Here is an 18,544-nt window from a genome sequence, read left to right as displayed (position 1 = left end):
TTCCCTTATATATTATTTTAATATATTTTGAATTTATACCGTGGCCCCCATCAAACTTTCTGGTTCTGTCCCTGATCAATGTCATTCTCTTATACATTTTTAGTCGATTGTTTTTTTTTTAAGATTATGCTATTAAATATGTGAGATATATTTAATAGTAGAATAAACCTTGAATCCAGACCATCTGCAAAAGACACCTTTTACAGCCCCCACTCACAAACTGACACCTAAGCAAACACAAAACAAATCCACAAAAATATCATACACCTACACACACTATATTTTGAGCTCAAAAGGGCGGGTCACTCCAAACCCGTGGGGCGGGTCTAGAGTCACTTTCTCTGACACTTCTTCGGCGCCAGAGTCAATTTTTCCGGCCTTTAGGGTGATAAAATCCCTAAAGGATTCACTTTCTACCTCTAAATTTTAGTTTTGAATCAAAAAACGGGTTTTAAGGCATTAGAATCGGGTTGTGAGGTATTAGAATTGTGTTGTGATCTGAGTCACGATGGTTTGAGGTAGGTCACGCCAAACCCACGGCGTCGTGGGTCCGGCTAGCAGCTGGGTTGAGGGGTTTTTGGTCTTTTTGTTTTTCACTATGATTTGCTGTTTTTGTTTTCACTTTAATTTTTTGCAATTTTCTTGAAAATGGTGATGTATCAAATGGAGATTTGAGGATGTAAAACAGCCCTTTTACAAATGGTCCTGACCCATGGGGCTCTCTTAATAGTATAATCTCCACATGTAACTTTATGCAGAACGGGCTGCCTGTATGTTAATAGGCCTAACCGCCTAAGAGAGATAATATTGGCCATGTTTGGCAAACAATCTTCTCCAATCACGAATCAGGATCCCCGGCTATTCCTTCAAAACTGCCAACAGATTTTTTTGTCAATCTCAGCCATGGAATTCCATCCAACCGTCTAAATATTGCCATGTGTCCCACTCAAAAGAAAATAATAAAATATTATTTATATCTTAAAATATATATATAAAATAAAATAATTACAAATTAAAAAATTAATTAATAATATGGGGTTGCTGGCCACCCCATTTTCCCCATAGGGGGTGACGACGACCCAATTGCAGCCATGGGGGTGGCACCGGCCACCCCCAACCGGTCTTTGGGGGTGGCGCTGGCCATAGGGGTCGTGCCGACCACCCCCATGGCCCCTAGGGGGTGGTTCAGCCACCCCTTAGGGCCAAACCCAAAAAAAGAACTGTGTTTTGGGTTTGGCCCTAGGAGGTGGCCAAACCACCCCCTAGGGCCTTAGGGGGTGGCGCCGGTCACCCCCAAGGGCTGGTTGGGGGTGGCCGGCCACTCCCTTTGGGGAAAATTGCGTGGCTAGGCCAGCCCATATTATTAAATTAATTTTTTAATTTTTAATTATTTTATTTTATATTTATTTTTTAAAATATAAATAATATTTTATTATTTTCTTTTGAGTGGGACACATGGCGATATTTATACGGTTGAATGGAATTCGATGGTTGAAATTGACAAAAAAATTGGCTAGCAATTTTGAAGGAATAGCTGGGATCCTAATCCTTCCTATCCCTCCCCTTATTTTCCCTGTTGTAGCTGCTCCCCCGAGCTGGAGAGGAAAGCTAACATCACAATCAATATATGAAATCCTGATACTTGTTTTGAGTTTTGTTGTATACATATATAATAGAACTAACTTATCTACCAAAAAAAAAAAACACTCGTTTTTGTTTTGTTAGAATGCTTTGATAGCATGTTAGAATAATGGAGAGAATAAAGAGCGGAAGCATAAGGGAAAGCGGAAACATACTAAGGACTACATTGTATTGAGTCTTCTTATCTAATCTAATGATAATGAATACATAGGCCTCTATTTATAGAGAGGCAAGTAACCTAATAGACTAAGGAAAAGAAAACCTAATAGACTAAGAAAATGTAAACCTAGTAGACTAATAATACCTAAAAAAGTAAATAACAAGTAAATAACCCTAACAGAATATTCTTAGCATCCCCCCTCAAACTCAATGTGTAGGGTAAAAGAAAATGGAAAGAAAAATGAATTTGTTGAAAAAGCTGCTTGTGCCGAAAGAGTTGCCAGAGTGACGGCCGGAGTTGGACGGCCGAAGGCGGTGCACAGAGGCTGGCGGCGGTAGAACCCGGTTCTAACCAGTTGGGTTGAAAATCTTGGATCAGGGTGATTTCTCAAATACTCCAATATCCCCCCTCAAACTCAAGGTTTGGGAAAAAGAAAGGGATTTTTTTTTTAGGTCCGCCGGAAAACTCACCGGAGGAGGTCGGAGTTGGGAGGTCGAAGGCATTGCACGGTGGCTGGCAGCGGCAGCTTGTGGCTGAGGGTGGCTGCTGGATGGGCTGAAGCCTTGGATCCATTCCAAAATTTGGGCTTAAAGCCTTGAAGAAATTGGGCCAGTTAAAAGGGCCAATATTTTTGCAAGAAAACCCATGGACCATTAAAATGCTTGACCCAAAAATTATGTGAATCGGGTCTAATCCGATGGATCGGGTTAACAAATTTGGATTGGTTTGGAGAGCTTGACCTGGTGACCCAGTTTAGGAACCGGTATTAGACCGGGTTGGGGAGATCCGATTTGAGCTCGATGACCCGGTTGGAACCGGTTTGAATCGGGTTGAAGAGAGCTTGACCCGGTGACCCAGTTTAGGAACCGGTATTGGACGGGGTTGTGGAGATCTGATTTTAGCCTGATGACCCGGTTGGAACCAATTTTGGATCGGGTCGAAAATGGTTGGATCCGAATCATATTGATTTTTTTTTTCTCTCTCGAAGCTGACATGTGGCAGAGGAACAGGGGCTGACGTGGCGGCACCTTTGGAGGACACATGGCTGCTGAGGAGAGAGCAGAAGTACTGGCGTGTGTGATGCACGCCCCAGGCTGGCGGCCGCGTGAGGCGCGTGTGCCTCACACGCCAGGAGGGTAGACTGGCGCGTGGACGTGTGAAGCCCAGGCGCAGAAGCCCTTGCTGGAGCGTGGAGGCGCATTGATACTCCAATGGCGGCGATCTCGATGGATTTGGGATCACCGGGGATAGATCTATCGAACGGAGCAAGAACCACGAAGATCCGACATGGGTGGAGGAGCGGCAGCCACACGTGGAGGCGCGTTGGAGAGATGGCAGTTTCTGAGGGCGGAGCGTGGAGGCGCGTGCAATGCTGGAATAGGCTAAGATTGCGTAGATCCACCGTTCTGGGGCCGAGACACCACTTTTGGTGGTTATTTCGCCAAGAGGAGTCATGGTGGCGGGGCGATTGGCTTAGGCAGAAACTGCTGGAGGAGCGTGAAGGAGCTCGGAGGGCTGATGGCGGCAGATCTTCCATAGATCTGTAGATCTAAAGGAGTGGAAGAGATTTTCAGCAAAAAAAAACCACTTGGCGGCGCACCGATGACCTGATTTGGGAGGTCGCCGGAGGGAGTGCCAGATTGTAAGCGGAAAACCGTTTGGCGGCGCACTGACGACCGGAATTGGGAGGTCGCCGAAGGGAGAGCCGAAAAACGTTAAAGACGTTTATTGAAGGCCACAAAAGGCGGCTCTGATACCATATTAGAATGTTTTGATAGCATGTTAAAATAATGGAGAGATATAGAGAGCAAAAGCATAAGGGAAAGCGGAAACACACTAAGTACTACATTGTATTGAGTCTTCTTATCTAATCTAATGATAATGAATACAGAGACCTCTATTTATAGAGAGGCAAGTAACCTAATAGATTAAGGAAAGGTAAACTTAGTAGACTAAGGAAATGTAAACCTAATAGACTAATAATACCTAAGGAAATAACTAACAAGTAAATAACCCTAACATAATATTCTTTAACATGTTTATTTAGAATTTTGGCACACACTACATTAGCTACTACATTGATGTTTGATACCCTCCATGAAAAACAGTCTTTACTTCACCTCGTATCTCCATTCCTCAATGTTCAGTTGTTCACCTACATATAGAAATGGAAAAAAAATAATAATAATATATATAGAGCTCTATATATGTGCAGCATGCCTTTGTAAGAAATTATCATCCACAGAGAAGAAAGAAATTGGTTACCAGCTCCATTCCATGGGGTTGCGCCTAGTCCTGGAGGTTCTATTTGGCGTAGCCACCTTCTCTTTGAAGACTGAAATTGTCCTCTCCTTCACATTATCCACGAAGCTGAAATAAGCTTCCCTCCATTTCTTCTTCAACATCATCACACCAAGAACTCCCCATAATCCACTCACGTACCCTGCAGACATACAGATGTAAAGCCATTCTATTTTGGATTCGTTTCCCGCTCCTTCATTGCCAGCTTCAGGCGGCGGCGGCGGGTCGGGGCTCGCACACTTGGGTAGCGGAAAGCCACAGAGTTGAGGGTTGCCAAAGTAACTGGAAGGATCAAAGGTCTGCAGCTGATAGCCTGATGGAATTTGTCCTGACAGGTTGTTGTAGGACATGTTCAAATGGCTTAGAGAAGTGAGCGCAGAGATTGTTTGTGGAATTGTTCCAGAGAGCTGGTTTCTTGAAAAGTCCAGGGACTCCAATGACCTTATGTTGCCAATCATGTCAGGGATTCTCCCTGTCAAATGGTTGTCGGACAAGTTCAATCCGTGTAGTACTGTCAGGTTTGTTAACTCCTCCGGGATGGTTCCGACCAGTTTATTATGGGAAAGATCCATGTTGATTAGGTATTTGAGCGTCTTGGTGTACTCGAGCTGTTTCCCTTTCATGAACTGAACCATGTTTTCGCCATAAGTAGTTGACCATTTATACAGACCAATGTCACTCATTGCTGCATACCCAGAAGTCATGCCCCCCAAATTGCCAAAACAGAGAGGGATTGTTCCTAGTAGATTGTTGTCTGCGAGGTCAAGCACCCGAAGCTCAATAAGGTGACATATTTCTAAAGGAATTGTCCCATCAAACTTATTTGATCGCAGGCGAAGAATTTCAAGGCCCGACATGCTCTCTCCAATCCATCTGGGAATATTTCCAGATAATCGATTTTCACCACCATCGAAAATAACCATGCTTGTACAATTGCGTAGGGGCGACGGCAGCTCTCCATGAAGACTGTTGTTGTTCAAATGCAAAGACTGCAGTGATGTTGCATTTCCAATTGAGGCTGGGATGACCCCAGAAAGCTTGTTGGCTGAAAAGTCTAGAACAACCAAGATCTGGAAATCGCTCCAACAATCTGGGATGTCGCCAGATAGCATGTTTTTGGAGAGATCAAGAACTCGCAGGGTATTTACTCTGCACAATGAGTCTGGGATAGAACCGGTTATTTGATTGCCAGAGAGAAGGAAGTTGTCCAGTGTGGGCGTCATGGTGCCAATATCTTCTGGAATTCGACCAGAAATTAAGTTGTTAGTGAGATCCAACCTATTTAGAATAGAAGGAAAAGTTGGCAAGGGGCCTTCAAATTTGTTGGAGCTCAAGTACAGATTCATGTAGAAAGAATCTGGTTTGGAAAATGTTGGCAGTTTGCCCCTGATCTGGTTTAAGGATAGGTCCAAATAGGAAAAGTTGAGGTTTGGAAGCCACTGCGGCAGAACATCTGCGATGCTTGTGTTGGAGAGATACAAGGTAATGACTCTTTTCTGCATCCGGAGCCAAGGTGGAAATTGAGGCCCAATATTGCAAGATCTCATGTTTATGTAATTGACTTGAAATGGGGGCAACCAGTCTGATTTTATTCTCAAAGCCAAAGAGTTGACACCAATGTCAAATTCTTCTAATCTTGAGAGGTTGGCAAGGTGGGCTTCTGTCATGGTTCCTTGCAAGAAATTGGTGTTCATGAGTAATTTCTCAAGCAGCGAAAGTTGCCCAAATGATTCTGGAACTGTTCCATTGAGATGATTACGAGAAAAATCCAACATTCTCAACTTTGTCAATGCCCCATATGATTCTGGAATGGGACCAAAGAATGAGTTGTTGGCAAGATCAAGGATTTTTAGGTTCGAAAATTGTGAAAACCAATCAGGCAAAGGACTTCTAACTCTGTTCCATCTCAAACTCAGTTTCTCTAGACTGCTCCCTATGCACCCAGATGCATCTTTAGAAGGCTCTGCTATTGTTTCGTTTAATCTGTTCATGGTTAAATCTAACACTTCCAAGCTACAAAGATTCCACAAAGAACTTGGTATGCCTCCCTCTAATGAATTAAACGACAGGTCTAGGACTACAAGAGAACTGAGATTCCCCAAACCATTTGGAATTTCGCCTGTCAAATTATTATTGCCAAGATTGAGATGCACAAGTCTTTCCAGGCTAGTCAACCAAGGAGGAATTGTAAAACCAAAGACATTGGCTGAAAGATCAAGGACTTTCAGCGCACGCATGTGCTTGATATTATCAGGAATAGGACCTTGCAGTGCGTTTACACTAATGTCAAAGTGTTGAAGAAGCGTGGAATTGACATAATCGTGGAACATATTAACATGATGATCACCATCACCAAGTCCACACGATGACAAACGTAAATCAGCCAAAAGGGTAAGCTTGTTGAGTACCTGAACAATGTCAGAGGCGTTCTGGAGGTTCATCCAGCTCATGTCAAGGATTTCCAGAGATGGAAGACGGGAAAGCCATTGGAGGTTGCTGGCAGATAGCTGAAACTCGTATTCGCTTGCACCACTGCTAAGATCAAGAGCATGCAGCCCAGACAGATCACCAAGTTCATCAGGAACAACCCCGTTAAACCGCGCATTCGAAAGATTAAGATATCTCAGTCTTTGCATTGAGCCAAAGAAAGTGGGAATTTGGCTTCCCATGAAATCGTTCCAGCTCAAATCCAGGTGCTCCAAATATTTCAACTCCAGCAAAGAAGGGTCGACAGCGTTGGCTTTCAACTGGTCGGAAACTTCAAGGATGTATCCAAACAAATCTGGATAGACAGAGTTTTGGAGGTCAAGCATGACAACATTTCCAGTGCTGTTGTTGCAGCTAACTCCTTCCCATTTGCAGCAGTCATTGCCCGTCCACGAAGCGAGCCGATTGAGGTTGCCGGAAAGGCTGTCTTTGAACTGCAGAAGCGCCAATCTTTCTGCTTCTATGCAGGTTGCACAGCAGCAGAAGTTTGAGATTTGTAGAAGAAAAGGAATTACAGCGGCAAGAACAGTATAGGAGGAGTAGTAGCGCCCCATGTTCAAAGTTGCTGTCATTAATGGCTGAATCATTGTATATTTATCCCATGATTATGATGGGAGTGGCTTAATTAACACGATTTTGAGTCTGCAAGTCGGTCAACTGATTTTGGAAGTTGGTTGCTATAAAATATAAATATTTTTTATCCTTGCTTGAAACGCAATCAAAATGTCTGCTGATGCGCAGTGTTAACACTATATCCACTTTCTATTTTCTATATATATATATATATATATATATATATATATATAGAATGTATGCACATTCAACTTCTCATTATATCAGCCTGCATGATTTTGTATTTGCGATAAACAAGTTGAAGGGTGAGTGGTATTAGTTGAGGGTGCATGACTAAATTGGAAGGAAATTGTTGTGTGTTTATGGTATCCAAAGGTTAAACCATTTAGTTCAAGTGGGTTTACCGGTTGAGGCTAGTTGATGGGCAGGTGAAGGTCAATTATGGCAGCCATAGGATGCCAAAACGTCGATTCTCGTCTCTGGAAGGATACACAGAAGAAGGGAACCGCTTGATGATAGAAGCTTTGGAGTTATATGGAAAAAAGAAGGCAAAAGTTGGGTTGAAATTTAATGAACCAAAAAGTCAAAGATGAGTCTTGTCAATCCCTCTAGAATTGAAGGGTATTTTTTTTTTGGGTAGTTCTCTAGAATTGAAGTTGTATATATATATATATATATGGGATTAAAAGGAAGGTGGAAAAGAAAAATCAATGAGTGCCCAATTGATACGTCAAAGTTTTTACTATTCAAACAATTATTAAATGGATAAAAATTCATATTGACTAAATTTAGAAGTTGGCAACTTGGCATATATATAGGAGGGAGCCACGGTTGAAACAATTATGTAGTTGCGGAAATTAAATAAATAAAATAATTGGGTGCATGGTGGTAATGCATTCCAAAGTCAATGTACTCTGATAAAGCGACTATAGAGATATAAATAACTTTTAATCATTAAGATAAAGATTATATTATATATATGACTCATAAACTCATGAGACCCTTGTTTCAAGTTGATTTTTTGGAATAAAATAAGGGAAATTGGGTTTATGGATAAAACAACCAGAAGGAGTGGGCACTCCGACAACAAAGCCCACATAATAAATGCAATACCAATTCAAGAACAAATTCTAGACTCGGTGGAAAAAGACCAAACAGCATGCAATATTTCAAGTTGATTTATTAGTTGGTGTCGCACTCTTTAAGTCAGGGGTTACAATTACAAGGAAGCTTCATAATTTTGAAGCAAATATCATCGCATAAACCAATAGATCATCATCAACTACTTTTCCACAAAAATTAGGTTGAAATAAATTGTATTGTAGATGAGACCAATCCCTGGATTTAAGCCTCACGGCGGGCCAGTGAAAATGACGGAAGTACCACTACTTATTCTCTTTTTTTCTTTTTCCGTTTTTTTTTTTAAGTGAGTCGTTCATACGTTAGAAGTTTTGATAAATGATATTTTATATTTTCCAATTGATATGGGATGCTTAATCCATCTTTATATTAATCTTAATTAAAAAATAAATAAAAATTTAAGGGTAAATTGAGATACCATATCCGCTGAGTATGCTATGCTAAAAGAATGTTGGACTAATATATATATAACTATCAATTTTTAAAACGATCCGTAAATTCGGTACAAATTTAATATAAAATTAAATAATTAAGATTGAAAAGTCTAACTAATTTAATTAAATATGTTGGGTTATAGTTCACCTATATAGTCTTATATTCATATTTTGACATGATCTGAACTCGACACGCGACATAATAACAAGTAATTTTTGTCATGACCTACGAATCTGATATGAACTCGATACAAAATTAGAGAGCTAAAATTAAAAAGCTTAATACATTTAATTAACTTAATCAAATTAAAATTAACCAATATAATTTTACATACATGCATCGACACAACGAAACACAAATACAAATTGTCATCCATTAATACAGGAGAGAGAGAGATGGGCGTAGACTTGGACTGGCGCAAAGTGGGAGCGGTCCTTCGACGTTGTAGAAGTAGCATTTTGGAGCGATACCTCGTTGTTTTGGGGAAGAGTCAAATATGGGGCCGCGAATGGGAAGGTTGGCGCGCACTCGCCAAATTGGAAAGAATGCTCATACCCAATACATCAAATTTGGATGATTTCCTACATTTAATGTCAATTTTTATCAATTTATACCCAATAATAATGTCAAGTAGAACCTCAATGACGTAGATTATAATATCTTAAAAACAAAATTTATTTCTATTTCCAATGAAGCTCTAATCAACTATGTGGGTGAACCGAACCTAAATGAACGTGGGAACATTTAATTAGTTATATTTGATGGATATTTTTATTATTTTATTTTTTGAAATGATAAAAATATCCCTCAAATATAATTAGGGAAAAAGCTTCTCCAACTAATAGTTGTTTTTAAAAGAGTCACACGATGTTCAAAATGTGCTAAACTCACCCATCAAACTACCAAAATGTGTGAAAAAAAAAAAAACCACATTTTTTTATATTCCAATAATACCCTTATTCTTTTAAAAACTAAAATAAAAAACTAAAAATTGATTTTTTTTTTTTAAAAAAAAAGAAAAAAAGAAAAAAGGAAAAGGGGCGGCTTTCCTTTAATATATATATATATATATATATATTAAAAATGACACGTGTCACCCTTTTTATTGGCGTTGACGTCACATTTAACCGAATTCGTCACATTTTTTAAAGGAATTTGACTCCAGGACTAAATTGTATTTTTTTTAATATCTCACAAATCTTTGATTTTATGAAAATATGATATTAAGCGATTTGTAATTTAGATTAAATACAATGACTAATTATTTATTTATTCCAAAAAAAACATTTCTTTTTGTATTTATTCGGCCATTGGTTTTTTCTTTTTCTTTTTAATTTTTTTTTATTATTTAATTATTTAAAAGAATAGGGGTAAAAAAAAAAATATAAGTGGCGTTTTTGATACATTTTGGTAGTTTGATGGGCTACTTTAGTACCATTTGAACATTGTGAGGCTCTATCGCAAATAACTGTTAGTTTGGAGGGCTTCTTATATTTTTCTCATATAACTAACTAAATATTCTCATGTTCAAATCAACTACAGAGAATTCTAATTCGGGTAAATGATTTATTTGAACTTTATCATGCCTCTACTGACTTCCAAAAAAAATTATGTAATCCTTTTATATGCATGACAAGAAGGAGAACATAAGGACGTATTTCTTCTCAAAATGCTTTTTCAATTCATTTATGTTTTTCTTTTTGTTTAGTTATAGTTTTTTCTTTTTTCTTTTTTATTTTTTATATTCAACAATGGGAAGAGGGTTAAGGAAAAAAAAAAAAAACCCAAACGGGGTGGGGGACGTGGGCTCCCAACAACAACACTCAAATGGAAAAGACAATACAGAGATAAAAACAACCATAGGAAATGAAACCAAAAAGAATCTAGGCCTTGCTAAGGGCCGCAAGAAGCGGTAGACAAAGGCAAAAGGGCTCGGTTAGAAGCCATACGAGGTAAAGACAATTGGTTGTTGCAGGGGAAGTATTGCTAGAACTGAATGGGATTCATTGACTAAGAGCAGACACTGGCTACAAAAGTCTCTACTATCAGATCAATCCACAAAAGAGTTGGGATACAGTAACCCAAACAACACAAAAAAGACAGTAAAACACAAAAATAGCTGCGAAAACACAACACTTCCAATATTAATAGTCATTGTTGCACCACCACCATCTTTTTTCAAGTTACCATTAATTAATGAAATTAAAAATATTTAGATATGAAGAAGAAGACATGCTAAAGAAAATAGAATGCACTAAAAAACTTGCATTTTTTATTTGTAGAAATTGTACAATATAGTAACTACATAATCACAATCCCCTTGGGTGGACAATTAAAAAAAAAAAAAAAACATAATCACAAAATATTTCTATCATATTTACGATAGCTAATATGATAGCAAATATTGCAATACTATGCGGAGAATAATTTCTTAATACGTTGAGAATATTATGGAAATATCCTATCACAAATATTGTAATACAGTAACGTATGATATAGACTATACTAACATCCCCCTCAAACTCTCGATGGTGAATCCAACTTTATGTTAGAAATAAGATCACTGAGTTGTCCCAATGGATAAGATTTCGTGAAGATGTGATGCAAGAGAAAATTGACAAAATTGTTATTTTTAATTATGAATGAGTGTTTTAATTTTCCTTTTGAATAAGGATTAGGTTTTCCCTTTTCCATTAGAATTTTTGTTTTCCATTTTCTATTAGGATTAGTTTTTTTCTTTTCTATTAGTATTAGGATTTGGTTTTCCTTTTCAATTAGGTTTGGTTTTCCTTTTCGTTGTTACATTAGGAGGTACTTTGCCTATATAAAGGCATCTAGTTTTTGTTATTTTTCAATTCAATATATATTATCAATTAAATTTTAAGTCTTTTAGAGTTATTTCTTTATTTGCTTGTTTGAGCCAATTAGGGACTTTCTCTTCCCTATTTGTTATTTTTTTCTCTTCTTGAATTCTCTTTTCAATATTCAATTCTTAGTTTATGCTGCTATTATACACTGTCAGAACAATTTTAGTTATGCCCAGTGTCAATTGGTATCAAAGCAGCAAACTTTGTAAGCGCCTCTTGTAACTCTACTAACATTTCATCATCTACGCTAGTACCTTCTTCGCATGGCATCAAGGCGTATACAACCCCCTATTCTTCTGCTTCCTCTTGGAATCGAGACATTGATAGGAGATTAGTGCCCTTTTCAATCACTGGTGCACGAATGACTCATTCTCATTGAGGTGCTAACACCACCTTCTTTCCCTTGATGCTCAAGGTATAGGTATTTCGTCGCCCATCAAAGATAACACTTCGATCATAATGCCAAGGCCGGCCTAATAACAAATGACATGTATCCATAGACACTACATCGCACCATGCATTATCAAAATATTTTCTACCAATTGAAAAAACCAAACACCTCCTATCTACTATTACCTGACTCCCTTTTTTCAAATTTGTATGGTTTTGGATGGCGACCAGTCTTTAGCCGAAGCTTTTTAATTGCAATCTCTAACACCGCATTCTTAATCTTCAATTCTTAGTTTATGCTGTTATTATACGCTATCAGAACAATCTTAGTTATGTTTGGCGTCAATTGGTATTAGAGCTTAGTGTTTTCTTGGGATGAATTTTTTTTCATTAGTTTTTCATCACTGGTGGTCATGGTCGACATGGATAGGTTCTGAAATGCCCCAAGTTCTAGAGGTAGAGTGGCTGGAAGCAATTGTAACATATTCTTATTAAAAATTCATTACTCCTACCTTATGTTCACCACAGAAACATAACATCACCAGATTACTAAAAACTCCCATTATTATGAAATCACAAACTTATAATATGCTAGTATTCAAAACTTCATAAGCAATAAAGTTACTAAAACAAAAGTAAACTAATATAGGAAGGTCATATCCTTTCCCGGTGTCAGTGTCCTTCTATGGACTGTATGGTATACAAAAGAACAAAAGTTGTACAGTCTATATAAACAAAAGCTGCACAATCTATGCTTGTCCCAAGTGATCTAGTTTATAATGGCGTCTGAGGCACTACTACTACTACTGTTGTTGCTACTGCTCCTGCTAGACCAGAAAGCAATAAGTCCAAGTGTCCCAGTCATTGGGCCAGATGATCAAGTCTTTATATACTAGGAGGCCCACCGGTACCCCTGACCTCAATACTATGATATATAAAGTCATCTGAAAAATTTCTAGGAAAAATGGGTGAGTTCAACAACTTAGTAAGTAGCCATAACACCAAATGCTATAAAACATGCTATGCATATTTTTATGTCATAATCTCTGTTATGCACAACAATAATTTATGCAGAAAAACATAATTAATAAATAAAGCAAGAATAGCAGGTTAATTATGAAATAAGTAAGCACTTCCTTTTATTTTTCTTTCAAAAATTGTTTTATTTAAGGTCACTCATTGAATTTTTTGCGTCCAAAACAATGTGACTTTTCTTTCAATAACTCACTATATTTCTAACTAGCAATTTCTATCATCTTTCACATTAAGTCTATTTACCTAATTCCATATAAATCTTAATAAAATTACAAATCCTCCTTATCCTTGATACATCATCTTTATTTTAGAGTATAAATTTCGGGGTACTACAGGTTCCGAATGAGGAAGTCCCTGACCATGAGGGCAGTGTACAAGACGTGATGATTGAAAATTTGCAAAGGTAGGTTGCACAGTTAACCCAAAGTCTAGTGGTGCAAAACTTGGAGATGTATTCCAATATTGACGGTCGCAATTCAGAATCAATTTCGAGAACCTGTATCATAAGCCTATTATGGTTCGGGAACAACGTGTTCATGGTGAGTGGCATGAAGACTTAGACTTCAAAGTTGAGCTTCCAAAAATTTCTTGTACTCTCACATCCTTTGTAACACCCCTTGAAAATGAATTAACTGGTAATTGGCCCCATGATTCGGGACAAGATTCAGGGATCTTAACCTCTCCTAAACGAGAGAATACAGCGGAGGACTTTAACTATAGGAAATAAGAAATCAATAACGAAATACTACTATAGGTATTTCGATCATCAAAATATAGGTTACAAACCATAGGATAATTGTCTGAACATAAGATAGTAGATTAACGCCTAATTTTAAGTAAAGCTAACATGATGAAAATCTCAATCATCTCCGCCCATATGGTTCCTCCATCATCCTACAAGGACTTAAGCCAAACTGGGTCCATGTCCTCAAAAATGACTTGGATCAAGTCCTAGGCAAGACTTAAGCCAAACTGGGTCCATGTCCTCAAAAATGACTTGGATCAAGTCCTAGGCCACCACCATTATTTTTTCCAAATCCATCATCTTCTATGCAAGCTAGACCGCACAAATTATACATAATGGAGGGGAAAAATAAAGTGGGTAAGTCCAAAGACTTTGTGAGTAATAATGTCTACAATACCCACGCCATTTAGTGATGAACTCCGTTTGGTAAAGTATGCAACATTTTTTAGGTATGACAGTTATCCATGAATGTAATATAGATATAGTACATGCTATAATCATGAAAATCAGTGATAGTTCAACTGTATGGTCTACCCAAGATATTACCCCTTCTTAGTAAGGTTGGCACTGCCCGAAGGGACCTGTGATACAATGCCTGTGCCCCAACCATTGTACGCTACTATCCATAATACTAGCAGCCCGACCAAGTCTGACCTCAGGTGGCCCATGTTACTAATGATGTACATCCTATAGTGACTGCCTGTTAAGACTGCGCCGTTCACAAAACAACCATTGGATCCAAGGCCCATATAACAACACACACATTTAACCATAAAGTTAACATGTATAGTAAGCCCATGGCCGTTACCCCACACGTACCGGTGTACTATGTCATACGATGCAATTAGTCTTTTCCGTATTTTACATGCATGCTTTTACAAGTCTCATCATCATTATCTTGTTAAGTAGCACATTTTCACAAATGATAGAGTTCATGATTCAACAAAATGTATTTCATGAGAGTTGTAAATATGCATTTTTGATATACAAAATAGTCATGCAATGCGGGAAAAGAAATGGCAAGTATTATGTGAGTTAGTACTCACCCAGAATTACAAGTCCTCTGAAAACTCCTCAAAATGGTTCTGATTCTCCAAAATTGTGGAAAACCTAACTTTAGTCCTAAGTTCACACTGGAACGAACCTAAGACATAAAATATGGGATAGAAAACGTCAGGCTGAGATGATGTTTCTCCTAAAACATCTCTGGGCAAGCACTTGGCCCCTAGGGCAAGCGTTCGACTACAGAGGTCCAAGTAGAACCTCATTTGGTCCAAAGTTCTCCTCAGCTTCCTTGACTGGTCCTAAGGCCACAAAAAAGGTTTCTAATACTTCCTAAGAGTTTAGTGTGTTCATGTGGAAGAAAAGTGACAAAACAAACACAACCAAAGACTCTAAACAAGGAGTTAGGTATTATGCCATATAAACACTCAAAATGAGTTTGGTTGTGAATAGCGACTGAAGGAACACAATTAATCGTGTAAAAAAAAAAAAAATAGAGCAACTTCATCCCAAAATCATTCAAGAATTGAGGTAGAGATGAGAAGATCTCTTACAATGTCTAAAATGTGAAAGTGTTTGCATTATGCACATTCATTCTATTGAGAGGTGTAAGAAAAAGAACGGTGGCAGATAGTCCCACGTTGTTTAAAAAAAAATCGAGAAAATATTTCTCATTATACTCCATAGCGTTATCTAAACAAAATTTTTTGATGGTATGAGAAAATTAGGTTTGTACCATTTTGTAAACTTTTTGATAAATATGACTGAGTTCGAAATAATGCTATAACAGATATATCCAAGTGTAACACAAATAATCATCAATAAAGATTACAAAATAACGAGATCTACCTCTTAGTGGGAATTAGGGCAAGACCTCAAATATTATAATGAACCAAATCAAAAGGTGTGGACGAAAAAAACTTATTTTTATTAAAGGATAAATGTGTTTGTTTTCCAAGATGACAAGAAACACAATTAAAAGATTTTAAATCTATTGAAACCTAGATGACCATGAGATTCTAAAAGTTGAACACATGGTAAAGAGACATAACCCAAAGGAGAATGACAACAGCTAGAAGAGGCAGTGAACATAGTGATTGAAGCAGACAAATGAGAGGGAATCTGTAACAAAGAAAGCTCGAAAAGACGTCAAATCTTATGGCATGCCTCAATTAGCTTACCCATCTATGGATCATGCACATCAACACATTTGTTAGAAAATTTTAGCTCCAAAACCTAGATCACGAATTTGTCCAACTGAAGAAGATTTAATGATAACTAGGGAACTAGATATGTGTTATCCACAAATATATTAGGAGAAGAAATACAACCAGTGCAAATGACAGGTAATCGAGAAACATCATTAGTGTAAATGAGAGGATTGTGAGAGAGATTAGAATTTTACGAAAATAAAGGGGGATTAGGGGTCATATGGTTACAACAAGGAAAGTTCATAAACCATGAGCTTTTACCTAAGATGACAAACATGGCAATAGCAGAATGTGACAGAACTTGATGAATTAATGCCGCAACATCAACAGTAATGAAAGTAGAGGACTGAGATTGATTCTTAGTGGAAGATAGGTACAAAAGAAGAAGATTGAGCAACTCTTGTTGCCTGCCTGTTGGAAAGGAGCTTGTGACTAATTTTTGTGTTGTAGCTTATGGCATTTAGGGCCGGTTTGGTTTGCGAAATAGACCCTTGGAATGGAATGGTTATTCCTATGAAATAGTCATTCTTTTGTTTGCTAATGGTCTATTCCTATGAATAGTTATTCCAATGGGAATCACTAATACCTTACACACAGGAATAGTTATTCCTTTTATTGAGGAATGTAATACATTTTACACAAACACCCATATATATATATATATATATATATATATTTTAAAAAGTAAAATATAGAAATTAAAGTGGGTGGCCAACCACCAACAGAAGAGTCAGGAGGGTAGTCGCACCACCACCATAAGCCTCGCGGGACCACCCCATATCTACTCCAAGAGTGGCCTCAGCCACCCTTGTTGATTTTGGGGGTGGCTGGCACCAGGGGTGGTGCGACCACCCCCGGCCGCTTCTGTGGGTGGCCGACCACCAACATTTTTAGGTTTCTTTATTTTTTTTTTTATTTTCTAATACGAATTGAAAAAAATAATAATAATGTGGGGGGTTTTTAGTAATTTTGATTTAATTCCAGTTAGACCATGTGTGTTGTTACCAAACTAAAGAATTAAAATAATTATTCAATTCCAACATCTTTTATTCCCAATAATACATATTCATTTTCCTAATTGAATATCCATTCCGCAAACCAAACGGGGCCTTAATAATAGATTGATGAGGCTTGCGACAGTAGTTGCAAATGGATGTCTTGGAAGATGACGGAAACTAGGATTTCACCTTTTTGGTAGTGAGGATATCTATATGGTCTCACACACACAAACTGAACACCTTCCTTCAAAAGAATATGGTGGTCATGTGATCTCACTTATGTCAGCCCTCTTGGGCTCCTAAAAAACCACATTAACTTCTCCTCTTTTTTTTTTTTTTTTTTTTTTTTTCTAATTAAAAAGGGGAAAGAGGACTACAAGGGAGGGTCCTTCCCACTTTGGATCCGGATGGAAGATAGAATGAGAGAACCTAAGAAAATGCTACCAAAAACAAGATGGGTAGCGGCCCATTTCGCTAACGCATGTGCACAAAAATTGGCACATCTGGACACTTTTGCAGCATACCAGCTACGAAAGGGGTTAAGTTCAACACAAATATCAGAAATAACAGAAATAAAATGCCAAGAAGAAAAAAGAGTAGGCTGATTCACTGCTAAAATCACCAGCAGAGCATCACCTTCAAGAGCAAAAACATCGAAACCAGAAGACCGAGCCAACCGAGTAGCAAGAAAAGTAGCCATGGCTTCTCCCATAAGGGCATTTGAGGAATGGAGCTTCAAGGTAGCAGCAATAAAATTTCCCCAGAAGTGTCACTAAGAACTGCTGCGGCAACAGCAAAATTGCCTTTAATGGCAACATCAAAATTCCGGACAACCAAATTAGATCCAAAAAGAGAGCAGCAAAAAATTGAAAATGACGAACATCTGCACTAGGAATAGCCAACTTTTCAGCTAGATACACAACAACAATAATCCACTAGTCCCGAAGATTGTCGCGCATTTGAAATTGAAAACAAAAACTAAAACAAAATGAAATTATTAAAAGATAAAAGGGGTACTAAGGTTTTCAGAATCCACCTCACCATATTAAAGCATACATTTTCATGTGTTTGTTCATACTTCCGACAAACAATTAAAACCTATGCATGTTCTATTGTTCCTATTGAAAGATTCTATGAATCCATCCATTTTACAAATGACAATGGATATCCAATTTAGTTCAAAAGATCCAATGTATCCATGCTTTGCACAAAAGACAATGGATATCCAAAGCAAATCAAAAGATGCAAAGTATCCGTCGGATGAAACACATTGAGTATCCAACTTCGGCACAATCAAACACAATTTTGTCACATAATTGAATTGAAACGAACATACATTACATTAAGGTCGGATTCGTACGAACAAAACATAAAAATATAAAACTAATCAATGGCGAGACTTCATCTTCAACCTTAGTTGAAGATTTAGCCTCTCATGACAAAAGAAATCATAAAGAAACTAAATTACTTCATTAAAATTAAAAACTAACAAAAGAATTCGAGTTCCAAGCTACAAAAACCCAGAAAACACGAAATACGACCAAGAACGGCGCCCCCGG

The 18,544-nt window shown here is 37.9% G+C and overlaps 1 protein-coding gene across 1 annotated transcript; it reads right to left on the bottom strand.

Annotated features, from left to right (window-relative positions):
- Window positions 1–4,062: 4,062 nt before the first annotated feature.
- LOC132166755 (receptor-like protein EIX2) lies at window positions 4,063–7,230 on the bottom strand. The gene has a single exon (XM_059577630.2). It carries the CDS (start codon window positions 7,174–7,176, stop codon window positions 4,063–4,065), a length of 3,114 nt encoding a protein of 1,037 aa, XP_059433613.2. The 5' UTR covers window positions 7,177–7,230.
- Between the last annotated feature and the right edge of the window lie 11,314 nt (window positions 7,231–18,544).

Source organism: Corylus avellana, chromosome 11, assembly GCF_965113065.1.
Source record: "Corylus avellana chromosome 11, dhCorAvel1.hap1.2, whole genome shotgun sequence".
Lineage (NCBI taxonomy): Eukaryota > Viridiplantae > Streptophyta > Magnoliopsida > Fagales > Betulaceae > Corylus > Corylus avellana.
This window is presented reverse-complemented; position numbering and strand designations above follow the sequence as displayed.

Bases quoted from the DNA above. Each gene is read 5' to 3' on its own strand.
- LOC132166755 (XM_059577630.2), bottom strand. From the start codon at position 7,176: ATGATTCAGCCATTAATGACAGCAACTTTGAACATGGGGCGCTACTAC.